Source organism: Struthio camelus, chromosome Z (assembly GCF_040807025.1).
Source record: "Struthio camelus isolate bStrCam1 chromosome Z, bStrCam1.hap1, whole genome shotgun sequence".
Taxonomy (NCBI): Eukaryota; Metazoa; Chordata; class Aves; order Struthioniformes; family Struthionidae; genus Struthio; species Struthio camelus.
This window is the reverse complement of record NC_090982.1, coordinates 32,842,407-32,857,193: the sequence shown is the minus strand read 5'-3', so window position 1 is coordinate 32,857,193 and position 14,787 is coordinate 32,842,407. Positions and strand designations below refer to the sequence as shown.

Here is a 14,787-nt window from a genome sequence, read left to right as displayed (position 1 = left end):
TCTAAAATTTAACCTCAATGGAAGAATGACATTCTTTCTTTTACTTCTTTTCTAATCCGATTGAATGTGAGATTCAGTGGTCTTCCTTAAATTCTCTTCATATTAAAACTATATATGACTTCGACTACTAAAAAGAAAAAGGTTGGCAAAGAGGTGCAATATAAGATTCCTGCAGATCTGTTTGGTCAATGCAATAGGTACCAATGCTATTGGTATCATACCAGTTGTTACCTAGTTATTTGTAGTTATCTGTACCTGGCATCCATCCGTAGCTGTGAGTTTCTGGAGATGAGTTTCTGGATGAAACCATCCTTTTGCAGTGCTGCTATTTTTCTACCAATAGCAAAATGCCTTCTAACTTTCTGAAACAGAATCAATGTCCTGTGTAACAATGAGAAGTCGTTTCAGGTAGGTAGGAAATGTGCGGTGAAGGCATAAAGAACAAAATGAGCAGTGAATAACTACATTCTTGTTTTCCTGTGTTTGGCTTCTTGAGAGGTAGTGCATGATTTCAGTGTTACAAGGAGAGTTTGCTGGTTTCAGGATGCTTTAAAGAAAAAAACCCGATTGATGCTGTCAATAACTTTTTTAAGAGAGACATCTGTACTGGCATTCTTTTTTCTTTACTCCGGTATTTCTTTTTCCTTGCTCTTTCACAGTGCTTGCATTACGATCTAACATTGATATAAACCATAATTTTGTGGCATGCTGAAGCTAATTTTGTTAGTTTGCCAGTGGAAGGCAATAGTGTATATTTGGTAGATTTGAGTAATGGAAGATTTTTTTTTATATGGTGGTTCCTGCATCATCCACCTAATGTGCATGTTCTCCTCTATAATCCCTGCTTTCTGGAAGGGTTCCTTGGAGCCCACAGGGCTGTGCTTTTATGCGGAATCAGCCAGCGAGCCCTGAAATCAGTGCTTCAAGCAGCTAGTTCCCTTCCCTCCAATCTCTATGTGCTTGTAAGCCCTAATCCTGGATATTATACTGAATAGAGAGCTTTTCAAAATCTGTGTTTCTACTTCAAGGAGTTGTTTTAAACAAGAACAGAAACAGTGTCTTTGGCTGATTTGCTGATGATGCTTCTTTCCAGTCTAAAACAGTTTTTGAGCAAGATCCTTTTGAATTCCACCCAGCACATTTCCCTTCTGGGGGTCTTTTGTCAACCAGGATCTTAACCCATTGCAGATACAAAGCTGAGTACATTTTATTTTGAGAGGTATGCTAGGAACAGGTATGTGATCAGTTGTGATTTAGCTGACTGGCAGTAACATGTTAATCTGCTGTTACTGAGATTTGCAATCAGTTTCCCATGGCGCTGTAAATGCAGAGGGGTATTAACAGAAATTTAGGCTGAAGTATCAGTGAGTGAATATTAGTTTAGCTCATTTGGAATTCATGCCATGATAGCGTACGTTTGGCTTGGTTTTGTTTTTTGGGGCAAGGAGATGCAGTCCAAAAAAATCCTGAAGCATTATATATTGGATGACCCTGCTTGAGCAGGGGGGGTTGGACTAGATGATCTCCAGAGGTCCCTTCCAATCTTGGCCAGTCTGTGATTCTGTGATATAAGTTTAGGATGAAATGACTAGCAAAAATGACTAGTGAATATCAAAGAAAACACTAGAAGAACAGATTTAATCAATTTCTTCACTATCATATCAAATGACAGAATAAAATGCTGATATTGTGTGTGAGTGAATAACGTTGCACTAACTAAAATGTAATTTTTCTTGTGATGTAAGGATATAGGAAGGTGAGAAATTCTGACATTGAACTAACTTCAGCTTTCTGCTAGGAATGTTTTATGAGGAGTCTTGCACCACAGCACTGAGCATGCTTGTGAATCCATGTTTTTATACCTCCCGTACAGCCTGCCATGGGTGTGTTACACAATCAGCATATTTTGCTGGGCAACACGAGGAATTACACCACTGTAGCTCCCTTAGCTGGTGCTGGAGGCCCCCTCTAGCACTCACTCAGTTCATAGCAGTGCTCACATGTGGGCCTGTTTAAATCTACCTACCTCTCTGGCAAGTTTTTCATACTTGCGATAGATGTTTTCCTTTAAATGTTTGTCTGGACTTTTAAAGGATATGTTCATGGTAGCTGTTTCAGTTGCTGCCTTAGCAGGGAGTAGTTTATTCTGGGAATTTGCTGTTAGGTGGTCTGTTCACTCATGAATGCCAAAAAGGAGTTTCCCTTGCTTGCCTTGGCCATCTTCCTTTAACCATCTGTCTGGCTGTAGGAAAGGAATAAACCTCATGAGCCCCTTCTGAAGGCTTAAGTGTACTCGTAGTGACTGGGTCCTTTTAATGGCCAAGGTTCAAGAGCCAACTAGGGATAGGCACTGGATTGCCCTCCGCCCCTGGAATAAAAATTTGAAATGTCAGCTGGCTGTAGCTGATTTGTAGCAATATAGTTAGTAGGTACAGATTGTGCCTTAATTTGTATTTTATATTCTTGCATGTGTGGGGAGGGAGAGAGAGTGAAAAGGAGGAAAAAATAACCTAGAACATGCTGAAACTGAGCTGCAGAAATTTAGCTGTGGGTTTTATTTTTAACCAATTTCATTGTAGTACTGATATGACTAGGAAATAACAATTCCTTATAAGACAGTTAACCTGAGCATCAACAAATAGCAGGAAAAATCCAACAATATTAATAGCCTTTAATAGCTCTGTATATTTAACTGTATTCTCCATCTCTTAACAAATGTTGCCACTTTAAAAGCATGCTTCGGACCTGTTCTGTATGAGATTCATTTTATAAAAACCCAATGTCTCACAAACAATGACTCTCTTTTATATTATTTCAAATAAAAATATCTGTTGGGCCCATCAACTGGCTTGTAGCTGCGTATTTCCATCTTGAAATCAAAACAATTTTTCATGTTCCTGACTATAATGAACCCTTCTACTTAATTATTCTTCCACTTTCTGAATCACATTGTCCTTGAGATTTCCCATGTGCACCTGCCAAATTACTCTGAAACTATGACTTACTCACTCCTCACTGTTTAGATTTTATTTCTTAGTTGGCAGGTTTGAGACTTGCAAAGCAGGTTTCATACAAATGTCATTTGCATGCTACTGGTAAAAGTTCTCTTAATATTTCATGAAGGAGAAAGCAGCTTTGTTTTGACGACTGATGCTGCAACTTTTGATTTGTATAAATTGTCTAAAGATCTGACTTCATTTTTTATTCCAAACTAGCTTGTAATGGTATCTGAAGATATGAATTTCCAATCTGTGTTATTTCCAGTAGAGACTACCAGTGGATGTTTAAGCATTTGTAATTTCATTATTGTGCACCACTTCCATAATAGCTTGAAATGTCCGCAGATAGAGTGAGAAAAGCCAGTATCAAATTCCACTGAAGAAAGAGGCCTTGAAATTTGCTTGGTCCTGCTTAGCCCAGCCCAGAGAACCATCCTGAGCAAATGCTAAGCCCAAGCCTTGTGACTGAGCTATGACATCTCTTTTGGAAAGATATTTCTACTGGGACTGAAAGGATTCAGGTGATGACAAATTCAGCACTTTGTAGGTATTCTGTATTTGTCTTAGCAGTTGATTATTTATGTCTAACACCAATTTTATGCATGATCCAGGACAAAGGTTTCTAGGCCAAAGCAACTCAACCAACCAAAGCAACTGGTTTGTTGCTCGGCCGAGTTAGGTAAGAGCACACGTCACCCAGTGTAGTTGTCAGAGACAGAGAAGATGCCTGTCTTAGCACCTCTATGTCCCTACGTGTGTAATGCCAGCTCTGCTCCCAGGCACTACTCTAGTACAAATCTTAACGTCCTAATTACTGTTAATTCACATCCATAAAGTTAGTTTCACAGTCAATTTATTTTTTGGAAAGATGTACGTTATCACCTGGGGGAGGCTGTGAACATTCTGATTTGTTCTGCCTTTCCAGCAACTAAGATAGTATTTCCTCTGTTACCTCTTCTCAGTGGATGGGCAGGTAGTGCAAGCAGTAGATCCAGTCACTCTAAATGGAGTGATTTATTTTTAGGACAGAATGCCACAAAGTTATGGAAACATCATAGAATAAAACTAAAGGTCTTATATTTATAAAACTGCATATGAACTGAAAATTTGGCCTTTTTATTGAGATCCTTCACATACATACTTTTCTCTCACTAAGATCCTACCGTACAGCAAGTTGTCTCTAAATCAGCTCTTCCCTGGTCTGGATTGCTTCAGACTTGGTAAACTCAATTGTAATAGAATTATCTTAGATTTAGGATACTGACAGAAGAAGACAGTTTGGTTTTGTATCCATGCTGTCTTTTCTGTTTCAAAAATCAGGCATTCAAAAGCCCAGTAGTGGTATGCCACAGTTCCTAAAAAAAACCTATGCCAGAGTGTGGCAATCCACATGTATTTACAGAAAACCCGAGAACTGTTATGGGATATCCTGTTGTAGTATCACCTTCATCACTTTTCTATCAATTCAATTTTCTTTCATGACCCTTACAGACAGTTTAGCTCTGATTTTTTGGAACTTCTCCATGTAGGTTCCTCCTTCCTGACTTCCCTGGGAGCAAGCAGTGTGTTCTCTCCACCTCTAAAACATGTCAGAAACCCATCGCTGTTGCTCCTTTTCTTGTACTCACATTGTTTCCAGGCAGAGAGACAGAGGAATAATTTCTAGTTTGTTCTTACCTGCTGTAAAACTCTGGTTGTGATACTGGATGCTTTTGATGCTAAAATGTAAATTACATTGCTAAAAATACACAAACTTTCAGGACTGACCTGTGCTATTTGGTGTAAAGCAATTGCTTTTCTCAGCATCACATTCATCCTGCAGCTGATAATGGCATTACTTGATATTGGTAAGAGAGATTCAGCTAGTTTCACAGACTTTGGTCTTGCTGTATTCCTAGCCTAACAGCTTCCTACTTCCCGCTCTGTCCTCCCATCTCTCAAGTGGGAGAAACCCTTGCCTGCCTGTGATTTAGCTGAGGAAAGGAGAGGTCAGTGCTAGGGAAGTGGAGAAGGTGTGTACAGAAGCCATAAAAAGACAAAGAGAAAGGCTTGCTTGCTTTTGCTCTTGCAGAAAATAGACAACTTTGAGTCATTATTCATCTGACTCCCACCTATGTAAAAAAGGTGAGCATTTAAGTGATGTGGTTGCTTTTTTTTATAGACAAGGAGTTGGGGACAAATGCTTCCCTATAATTGGGAGGTTATAAGAAAGCCTTCTTGTAGTCAGAGGAAGGGGAGGTGATGATGAGTTTAGGGCACAACAGGCAGTTTCAGTGCAAGTGGTGGCAATGACAAAATCTTGTATAAACCACAGTATTGCAGAGGTGGATTACTGAAATGAGCAGTAGGGAGGGGAAAAAAGAAAAGGATCGTGCTGTGGCTTTAGACAAAGGGGCCATGTAAAAGGTGTGAGTGAGGAAGATGGAGACTTGTGTTTTTACACTAAGGAGCAAGAACAGGGAGCACTACTTTTCAGGCATGAACTTAAATAAATTGGAATGAAATTTTAGTTGGTCATGCTTGGTAGTTAAATGAGGTGAGTATTAGGGACACCCAAGAGACGCAGAAATGAGTAACGTGGCTGCTAAACGTGCTGTGATTTTTAGTTTTGTTATGTGTTTGCAAGAGTTTACAGTAAGGGGATACTGTCATAAAGTAGGTAGCTATTACTACTAAATATAAAAACGACTGAAGAACAAAGTTAGAGAATATTGGGATATAACAGCATCAGGTAATGTAAAAAAAAAAAAAAAAAAAAAAAAAAAAGCAGGCAGCCTTCTTTGTAGATGACGTAGTAGATGACCACTGTTCTTTGGAGACTAAAGATGAAGTGAAACACATTATGGTGCCAAATACTGGCCTCTCAAACTTGCCTCTTCAGCTGTAGCAACAAGAGTCACGATATCTGGAGAAGAGGCTGGCAGCAAAGCAGACACCAAAGGCTCATGAATAAAATGTCCTCAGATGAGTTTCAGCAGGGAGCCTCAGCGCTGAAATGCCATTCTCATCAAGCCCAGAGAAAAAGCTGGGAAGTCGGAAAAGAAATGGGCGTTTTTTGAGAGATAGCTCAAGTGGGCTAAGGAATGGAAGGTTACTGAAATGTCCAGCTGCTGTTCAGTGATGTGTGAGAGGACCGAAGCGCCATCATCTCTAGCACGGAAGCAGTAAGCAAAAATAATTTTTGTATCATAGTAGTGTGGATATTATTTCTGTTGGGAATACTGGGCTAATACAAATTATCACAAAACACAGCTTTACATTACTTTTAATTTCTATGTGCCTTTAAAATAACAGCTATGACAAATGCCAGTACTTTTTCTGGTAGCTATTAAGGAGCAGGATTCAGGCCCTTAGTTTTGTGCAGAAGACGTGCAGTTAGTTTTAGTCAGAGTAAATTTTGGATAAATGCAGTCTACTTCCCAACTACTGTGAAAGTATCTCAGTTTCCTCATGCATTAGCATATTTCATTGGCACAAAAGGTCACCCCTGCAGCAAGATAACTTTTAATTTTTTTTAATAATTCTTCCAATATATTGCATATACCACAATAGTGTATACAGATGCTTCAGTATTTATAGGGGCTTAAATTCCATATACTAATGGTGAAAGTCTATGCGACTCAAATCTCCTTTTTTTTGGTAGCGCCCTCATCTTTTCTTGTAATTAATTATTATTTGTGCTACGAGTCTGGGTCTCTTAAGAGCAGGGCCAAGAGAAAATATGTACGCTCTTAATTTATGTGTCTGTAAAAACTTTCCCCTGTTATAGAGGACATCAGACCTGACTCATAGATGCCAGAAACTGTAGCACAAAGTTAGATATTTTTATCATTTAAAACAAACAAACCAACCAAGTTCAGCTTTTAGATATCGAGAACCACTTTCCTGGAATAAGATGTGCAGTGAATTCGACAGTAAGCTTTTCTGTTCAGTAGGTGGGTTTATGTCAAACGGTGGTCTTACTGTAGAAGCATATATTGTATCAAGAGAGCACTCTGCTCAGAGGAAAATGCCAGTTAAATTACAGACATTGTAACATTTGAAGTTTCTTGGATAATTTGTATACATCTGTTCCGGACTTGTAAATCATACATATGGAAACAGAGACCTGTTGAAAGCATGGAAAGTCCTCCCTCTTTTGGCACAAAAGCTTTGACAGAAGTGCTATGCAGTAGGAAAATCTATCTCTCCACACAATGACTTACTGTGCTGCACGAGTGTTGCAGCTCATGTGGTACCTGCCACCACCCACTGTTCGTGTTCTCTGCCACTTGCCAGTACAATATGACTGCTTAGGGATGATATGTTAGACCATCCTGCAGGGTGTGGTTTTTCTAATATTCCTTAAAGCTTCTGTCAAGCTTCAGCATGGAAGAAATCAACATAAAACTATGTAAAGGCTTTGGGTCATAATGACAGAAAAATACAAAGGCTTGGCAGGTGTGGAAGTACTCTAATGCTGTTGGGCACGCTAGTGAAAGAGAAGTGTGGTTTGCTTAGTTCGGGAGAAAAAAGTAGGGAAAGCTGAATAAAACTTACGAATGGCTGCCTTTTAAGTGGAGCACAACATGCAAATGGGAAGAATGTCACTTCTGAAGTGTAGCATGCTACAAAAACCCCTTTCAGTAACAACTTGGTTGCTGGGTCATTCTTATGAAGATGGCACAGTTCTATTTCCTCCTATGGGCTTATATGTATGTAGAGGAACCTATACCGTTAAACATTAACAAAACAAGTAAAATTTTCCGTAGCACAGCTTAGTTTAATAGTAATTCTCAAGACCTTCATCATCTGTGGAGATAAACTGTCTGGCTGCAATACTCTGGATTAGGTATTACCATGGTCTAACTCTACAGAACTCCTTTTTATAATATTTTTCATAGCGCTCAAGAACCCCTTATTTGTCTTTGCTCTACCTGGATGGGGAGTTTCCATCCTCCTATGGCCTTTTGCCTTGCTGTGTAGCAAAATACAATTCATTGCATCTTCATGAAGCAGACTGTTTTCAGTTGTGCAAGTATCTGCATGAGCGGCACAACTATGGTTTAAAATACATCTTAATGATAATTTTATAGTGTATGTATGTTAGATGGCCCAGCTCTCTGTATTTCATTAGGTGTAATATCATCTATCTGCACTGTCCTGTTCACCATAACCCTTTTCTGCTGTATAGTACAGGCATTGTCAGAAATACATACTGGCTCCTTCAGCCTTAAGCGCTACTTATTTTCCCAGGCTGCCAACTTGCTCAGGCTGCATTTCTGGCTAGACCTGTTTCCATGCTGCAAACCCATTCCTAGCCTGATAGAATATAATAGTGAGAGGTGCATGCAATATTGCACAGTTTTTTTCTCCCTAAAAGGAGAAAAGGCAGAGGTAGCAGCAGCTGCAAATAAATCCCAGCAAAGATGAAGACAGAAAATGAAGTGGAGAAATTGGCATCAGCAAATGCTTCATCTCAGCTGAGGAGCAAGAGCATTAGCTAGTCAGCTGGCTCGTGGCAGTCTGGCTTTACTCTAAAGAGGTACCCTTGTAATTGTCACAGGAAAATAGGTGATGAGCCTTGCATAAATATAGTGATTAGTTGATTATTACTATTAAGTCACTTATTAGATTACGCTGAGACTCATTTTTGTAGTTAAAAACTATGTCCAGAAATGAATCAGTTAGATCCTAACCATCTGCCACGCCTTTTTGAATAACATACTGGCTCAATGAAATAGATGGGAGCCATTTCAGCATTCTGCATAGGGGATTTTAATGCTATCCAAGGTAAAATTATCTGTATGCGTGGAAAGGACTGAATTAAGGGAAAAAGAACAAAATGCTTTATTTTATTCAGAGGGGCTGAGTACGAAATAGAAGTACGACAGGGACACTCCTACAGGAATGGCTGTGCTTGTCATAGCTAAATATATTGAAGGTATGTTAGCCTTAAAGAGTCTTACTTTTCACCTCCAAAAAAGAGCTTTAATGTTGTTGTTGTTGTTGTTGTTGTTGTTTTCCCGTTTCCGCCAAATGCCAGAGTCTAATTAAGAAAGCACTGTTTAAACAACAAACTGGTAGCAAATAGTTCCACAGGATTTTAGCGTGTTGACTGGGTAGAGGGTATCATCTGATAAAATATCATTTCCAGTAACAATTTTGGCTACAATAAATGTTGATACTGTTTCTTTGCATGCTTTTATTTACTATTAGCATCGACTGGGATAGACAACTGCCTCCCCTAGGGAAATGACTAGGGAAACACCCACCTTGGAAGACTCTTTAATAAAATAAACAGTACTGAACATGTTTGTTTCAAAGTAGCATCTATTACAAGCTTAAGTAATTCAGTGAGGCTGCATAGTTCACACCTGGAGTGGTTTTTTTTTTTTTTTTTTCAATGCAGTTCACACAGATTTTAAACTAATGATGATATCACTTACTTCTGTTAAATGAAGTGGGAGCTACTATGTAATACATACGTTAATCTCACTGTCCTTTGTTGTCTTTTGCTGTCATTATTACGTTAAGTTCACATGTAACTATGTGAAGCCACCTTTAGCTTACTGCTTAGGCTGGAGCCTCACTCTGTTCAACAGTGCTTTGATGAGCAAAAAAAGGGCACACAACCCCAGAAATAGGGCCAGGACAATGCTTTCTTTGCCATTTTTGAGGGTACTTGATGTTAGGGATTTATTTTTTTCAGTTCTTCTTCTCAGTCCCTCCGATGTGTGATGGATCACCAAGTTATACTTTGACAGAGGCAGGAAAATAATTTTTGAATTCTTGCTCTTATTGATAGAGTTTAGACAGATTGGAACAGCCGTAGCAAGGGAACTAAACAAGGGAACTAAACTCCTGTTATTGTCCATATTTAAAAAAAAAAAAAAGGTAAGAAAATTAGATTGTTTTGAGAGAACAAAAACTTGGTGATATTTGTGATGTCTGTCTGGAATGTGTCACTGTCTTAATTTGCAATGTTGTTTTAATCGTGCTGGATATGAACTACTCAAGGCTTTCAAAATGATTAAATTCTGAGTGTCTTGTGTAAAAGCCTTATTCAGCTCTGGGTTCTTTCCCTTACACAATGGAAAAAGCAAAAAAGTAAGTTGGTTTCCCTTGCTGGCCTTTGCAGAAAAAAACTGTGAAATGAGGCATAAATCCTTTCTGAATAGGATCCCTTAAGAAATACGTCTGTGAGTGTAACTACATTAGAAGCCATTGCAGTAGCTCAGCATGTTCTTGGACAATCTCGTAACTCTCACTGCTTTTGAAAGAAGTTGCTGACCATCCCGTAATTCAGGCAATGACATGATGTGCCTGGAAGGGGGGGGAGGGGCTCGGGGAGGGGCTCAGGGACTGCAGTGGGGTGTAGAGGAGCTGTATTCTGTTGACTGAGTCGCTCTCTAGGCAGGCTCAGGTGATTTTGTGCATGAGTACTTTAAAAGCCACTTCTGTGTTTATTTTTTCTTGTTAATATCCATTAACTAACTGCATTCAGCCTCTGTAAAAGGGGAAATGAAGTGCTTTTTTTTTTAAGCTTATAAATTAACTTTTGAGCTGCTATACAATGGAGAAACTACACATACTTAAAAAAAAAACTATTTATTTTTACAAGAGTATTTGATGTAGAACAATAACGTACAAAGTAAATATGTTAACAAATTTTTGTGTTTCAAAGGCTCTTTCTCTGAAAGGAACAATTAAGATGTCTTGTGATCAGTAGACCAGTACATTCCTGGAGAAGAAGAGCTACACTTGATATATCGTCGTACAAAAGGAGCAGCACAAGCGTAAGAAAAACATTTTCAGAAATATAATGATGTCTGATATTTATGGCAAAAGTTAACCTATACAAGACAGAGACTGATGCTGATCTTAGTATCTTCCTCTATCCCATGCCAAACCCAGAACAGCGGTTGGTCACTTTTCACAGACTACTCCATCTTCAAATTAGCCCCTGCTCTCCCCAGCTAATTTATATTAACTTTTTAATTTGGCATAGAAGTTGCAAACAAAATGTTAAGTACAGAATAAAGGTTCATCTAATTTCTGTGTATGTTGGTCAAGTTACTGGAGTGCATTAATCATTCAAATGAACAGCCCTTGGCATCTGCAAGTTGGAATGGCTATATCCTCAAACAGCAAGGATGAAACCCAAATATCCTGTACTAAACAACTACCTTGAGCCACAGGGGTGTGTGTGTGTGTGTGTGTGTATGTGTGTGTGCGTGCGTGCACGCACATGTGTGCGTGTGTGTGTTTTTGTTTGTTTGTTTGGTTTTTTTTAAACTGTTCTTGGTTACAGTGAGCCTCTGGAAACCATAAATACTGAGAGGTAAATGTTTCTGTCAGCTGATTGATTTAGCAGTCACATAATCCTTCCTTTGATGTCTTGGGTCAATGAAATCCTAGTACCACCAGGGTTGAGTAGGAGATATATTAAAAGAATTTCTCTGTGATCTTTCCTGCAACGGAAACAGCAGTAAAAGTTATTACTCTGTCTCAGTAAAGGAGTATCTACACATTCTTAATTAGCCCAGTTTTTCAAATGAGGTTATTCTTTAGATTACTAGTAGAGCATAGCTGTGGTTGTGGAACTTACTTAAGTTACAAAGGTAAATTTGTAACTGTATTTCTAAAACCAATATTTCCCCTGGTATTTTCTCTGGTAAAGAGCATGAGTGCCCAGAAGGGAGATCGCTGTAGATTTCAAGAGCAACCATAACAAGAAAACCTACTGGGAAGAGCCAAAGTACAAACACATTCCCTCAGTTATTAGCAGTTTACTCTGAAAACGATGCTAGAGGTCAATTACTGGACTAATACTGTAATGGTCTGCATATCCACATACCTTCTTGTGTTAAGCCAACAGTTCTCTAAAGCTACTGAGGTAGGTTTTCCACCTTAAGCATTTGGTGTTTTAACAGCAGGAACATCATATTGTGTACTAATTTGATTTTAGAGAGAAAACAGTAACAACATCTTTCATAGGCTCTTAGAAAAGGTACATCTTTTTTGCTCTAGGGCTCGACTCCTGTTCCTGCTGAACTGAGCCAGTATGTAAAATCAGAACTGATATCAGCTCAGTAGGCACCGGAGGACGGGTCCATCAACAGCTTGGAACAACAGCAGCAGCCGTAAGTGGCAGCTCCAGTCGGAAACAACCATTTCCTGCAAACGATACACATTGCTAAGCTACAATTGCAGAGAAATCATGAGAGCATCCATTAAAGCAGAGACTACTTTACAAAACAAAGCTTTATAGACAATGCCAATTTTAAATCACAAACATTTATGTCCTCTGTCTTTTAGAAAAGCCTTGTAACCAAATTACTGTGCATGACACCTTCCTTTTGCAGTCAGACTGAGAATTTTAAGAGCACGGCTTATTCTCAACCAGAAAAGTCTTTCGTCCTAAGTCACCTCTGCCTCTTATCCTCCATATACTGCATTTTACACACAAACATTTATTATAAAACTACATTGTGAGCAGCAATGTACCTCAGTCAGCAAATACACTCCACTTGATGTAGGCTGACAATTAAGAAATGTTCTCATCTCACCTTCTCTTCAGGTGCAGAACTTAGCCACTGTGAACAAAGAGGAAAACAATCACTGTTCACCAATCAGCTAAGCTCTGCACCTCATCAGAGAGGTCTTCGTCTGAGTATAACTAATTATCAGCTGAGTTTCTTCCATGATGCGTCTGCTCCTTTTCTGTTTGGACTTTTTTTTTAAATGGATGGAGAAGGTTCCGAGGTGTGAATCAGATAGTTAACGATGATTTTCATAGTAGCAGCTGGGGTCATGGCTATGTGGTAATCCCTGGCAATGTGATTTTAATCTTAAGTCACAAATCATCATGCCAGGAACCCAAACAGCCACAACATTAAACCTGTGCAGTCACTCTTCCCTCACATGTTCAAGTTTAGAACAAGAGGTATATTTCTTAAAAGTGTTGTTCTTGTATCAATTTCTTTAGATTTTTATTTATTTAGCTTAGCACACACACGTTCCTAGGCTGTCTGAAAGTCAAACAGGTAATTTCTGACTATTGCTAACACATACTTACCACTGGAGACTTGTAGAAATGCTAGTTTTTATTTTCATAGGTAATAAACTATAGGAACGAACTGCACCTTTCTGGCCTTTAGTGCACTTCAGAACACTTAATTAAAGGCAATTACCAGATTAAAGAATGTTGAACATAATAACCCAGATTTGGGTGCATCTTTGATAACTGGGATTGTGTAACAAGTGGCTTGTTGTTACAGCCCTACCTGTTTTAGAATATGACCCTCTCCCATAACTAACCACCTGGCACTCTATAGTTTAATCCACAAAGCCTTCTTGGAAGGCACAGTTCTTGTCTAACCAGAACAACAGAGCTGTTCATAAACAAACGTATTTTCATGGTATCATCTGCTGTATTCCATCTAAATAAAGTAAATGCCGCAAATCCAAATGGAACTTCTTAGTATCAAGCACTGTCCACGTGTACAGGCTTGAAAAGGAGAGAATTAAGATTCCCATTCAGTACCAATTACAAAATGAGGATTTTGCTAAATTAGAAGTCTGAATTTTGATACCACATATCTACACTGAAGTTATGTGAACAACCAAGGCAATCAGTCTGTCAGATGAGTTATATCATTAGGCAAAAATCTGAGGTATGCTGTACTGGAAAAGATCTTCATACCAATCCTAATTGGCTGTGTGTTAAACATTGTGCGTACAAACACTGTAAGGTTACCTCAGGCTATTCAAATAGACTGCAAGATGATGGGGAATATCTTTGCAAAAGAGCAGTATATAACCTGTTGCAATCTTTAGCTTGTGAATATTTCTTGGAATTTTACTTTTTCTCTACTCTCTCCTCCCCTTCAATCTCAGAAACAAACTAAATTGCATACAAACTACATTAAGTAGCTTCTTAATGTCAAGGCTACTTCTCTTACCTCAAATTCAGTCTTCAAAGACCTGACTAACTTAACGCAAATGTGTCTGAATTATCAAAATGTTCTCACATCATTCAGATTTCCTTTCAGGTGCACAGTTTCAGAATTCCTTTATGAGTGCAGATTCTTTTCAAAGATTGCACTGCCTAGCAAGTGAATATGCAACTTTGTTAAATATAACTGCTTCTCACACAATTGCAATTTTAAGATGTTCTACAGAATTCAGAATGGAAGCCAACTGCATGTGGAGCCTGGCAGCCTCTGGCCATTTCGACTTACAGTTGCCTCTAGTACAGGCAGTTACAAAGCTTCAAACAAAGTCCCTCCATGCTCTGTAGTTACTTTCTGCATGCAGCTAACTCGCTGCTCCAGCAGCTGGGTTTAAAAACAAGCAAGATATTTAACAGGAGTTATTTCTTGAGCTAAGCAGCCACAAATTCTATGGTATGTGAATGTTTACCATGTTTAGAGTGCTATCATATTCTTTTGGCATGAGGTAAAACTCGGGCTTTTAACTTAAAAAAAAAAAAATCACCTCTTCAGAATAACATCTCTGCCACCACTTTAGCTGAGGACACATCCATATGTTCTCGTGTTGCAGCAAAGCATTTATAGGCAAGTTCTTGTTGTTTTGCATCTTCATTCACCATTAGCTCACCATACAGGTACACACCCATTGCCTGCAAGAGGAATAAACACACATTCATCCTATCACCAGTTATGACCAGCTAGCAAGTTTTTGTTCTATATACCTCTTAGAACTCACTGAATGCAAGAAAAAAAAAGGAAAAAGAAAAAAGAAACAAAAGTCAAAAACACCCCACCAAAAAAAAAAGACTATA

General features: G+C 38.8%; 2 protein-coding genes across 26 annotated transcripts in view; one reads left to right on the top strand and one right to left on the bottom strand.

Annotated features, from left to right (window-relative positions):
• FANCC (FA complementation group C) overlaps positions 1–11,041 on the top strand; it is a 101,793-nt gene extending 90,752 nt beyond the window's left edge. For 13 of the 15 annotated variants that reach the window (XM_068928122.1, XM_068928121.1, XM_068928135.1 and 10 more), the window contains one exon: positions 10,666–10,782. In XM_068928122.1, coding sequence (XP_068784223.1) covers positions 10,666–10,710 — 45 coding nt within the window. In that variant the 3' untranslated portion in view covers positions 10,711–10,782. Of the gene's footprint in view, positions 1–5,880; positions 5,902–10,665 lie in introns of those variants that run through there. The other 2 variants (XM_068928128.1, XM_068928127.1) reach the window with 2 other exon arrangements.
• AOPEP (aminopeptidase O (putative)) overlaps positions 10,571–14,787 on the bottom strand; it is a 207,870-nt gene continuing 203,653 nt past the window's right edge. For all 11 annotated transcript variants that reach the window (XM_068928111.1, XM_068928110.1, XM_068928120.1 and 8 more), the window contains 2 exons: positions 14,481–14,625; positions 10,571–11,452 (listed from right to left, as the gene is read on the bottom strand). In XM_068928111.1, the coding sequence (XP_068784212.1) occupies positions 14,485–14,625 (141 nt within the window). In that variant the 3' untranslated portion in view covers positions 10,571–11,452; positions 14,481–14,484. The remainder of the gene's footprint in view (positions 11,453–14,480; positions 14,626–14,787) is intronic.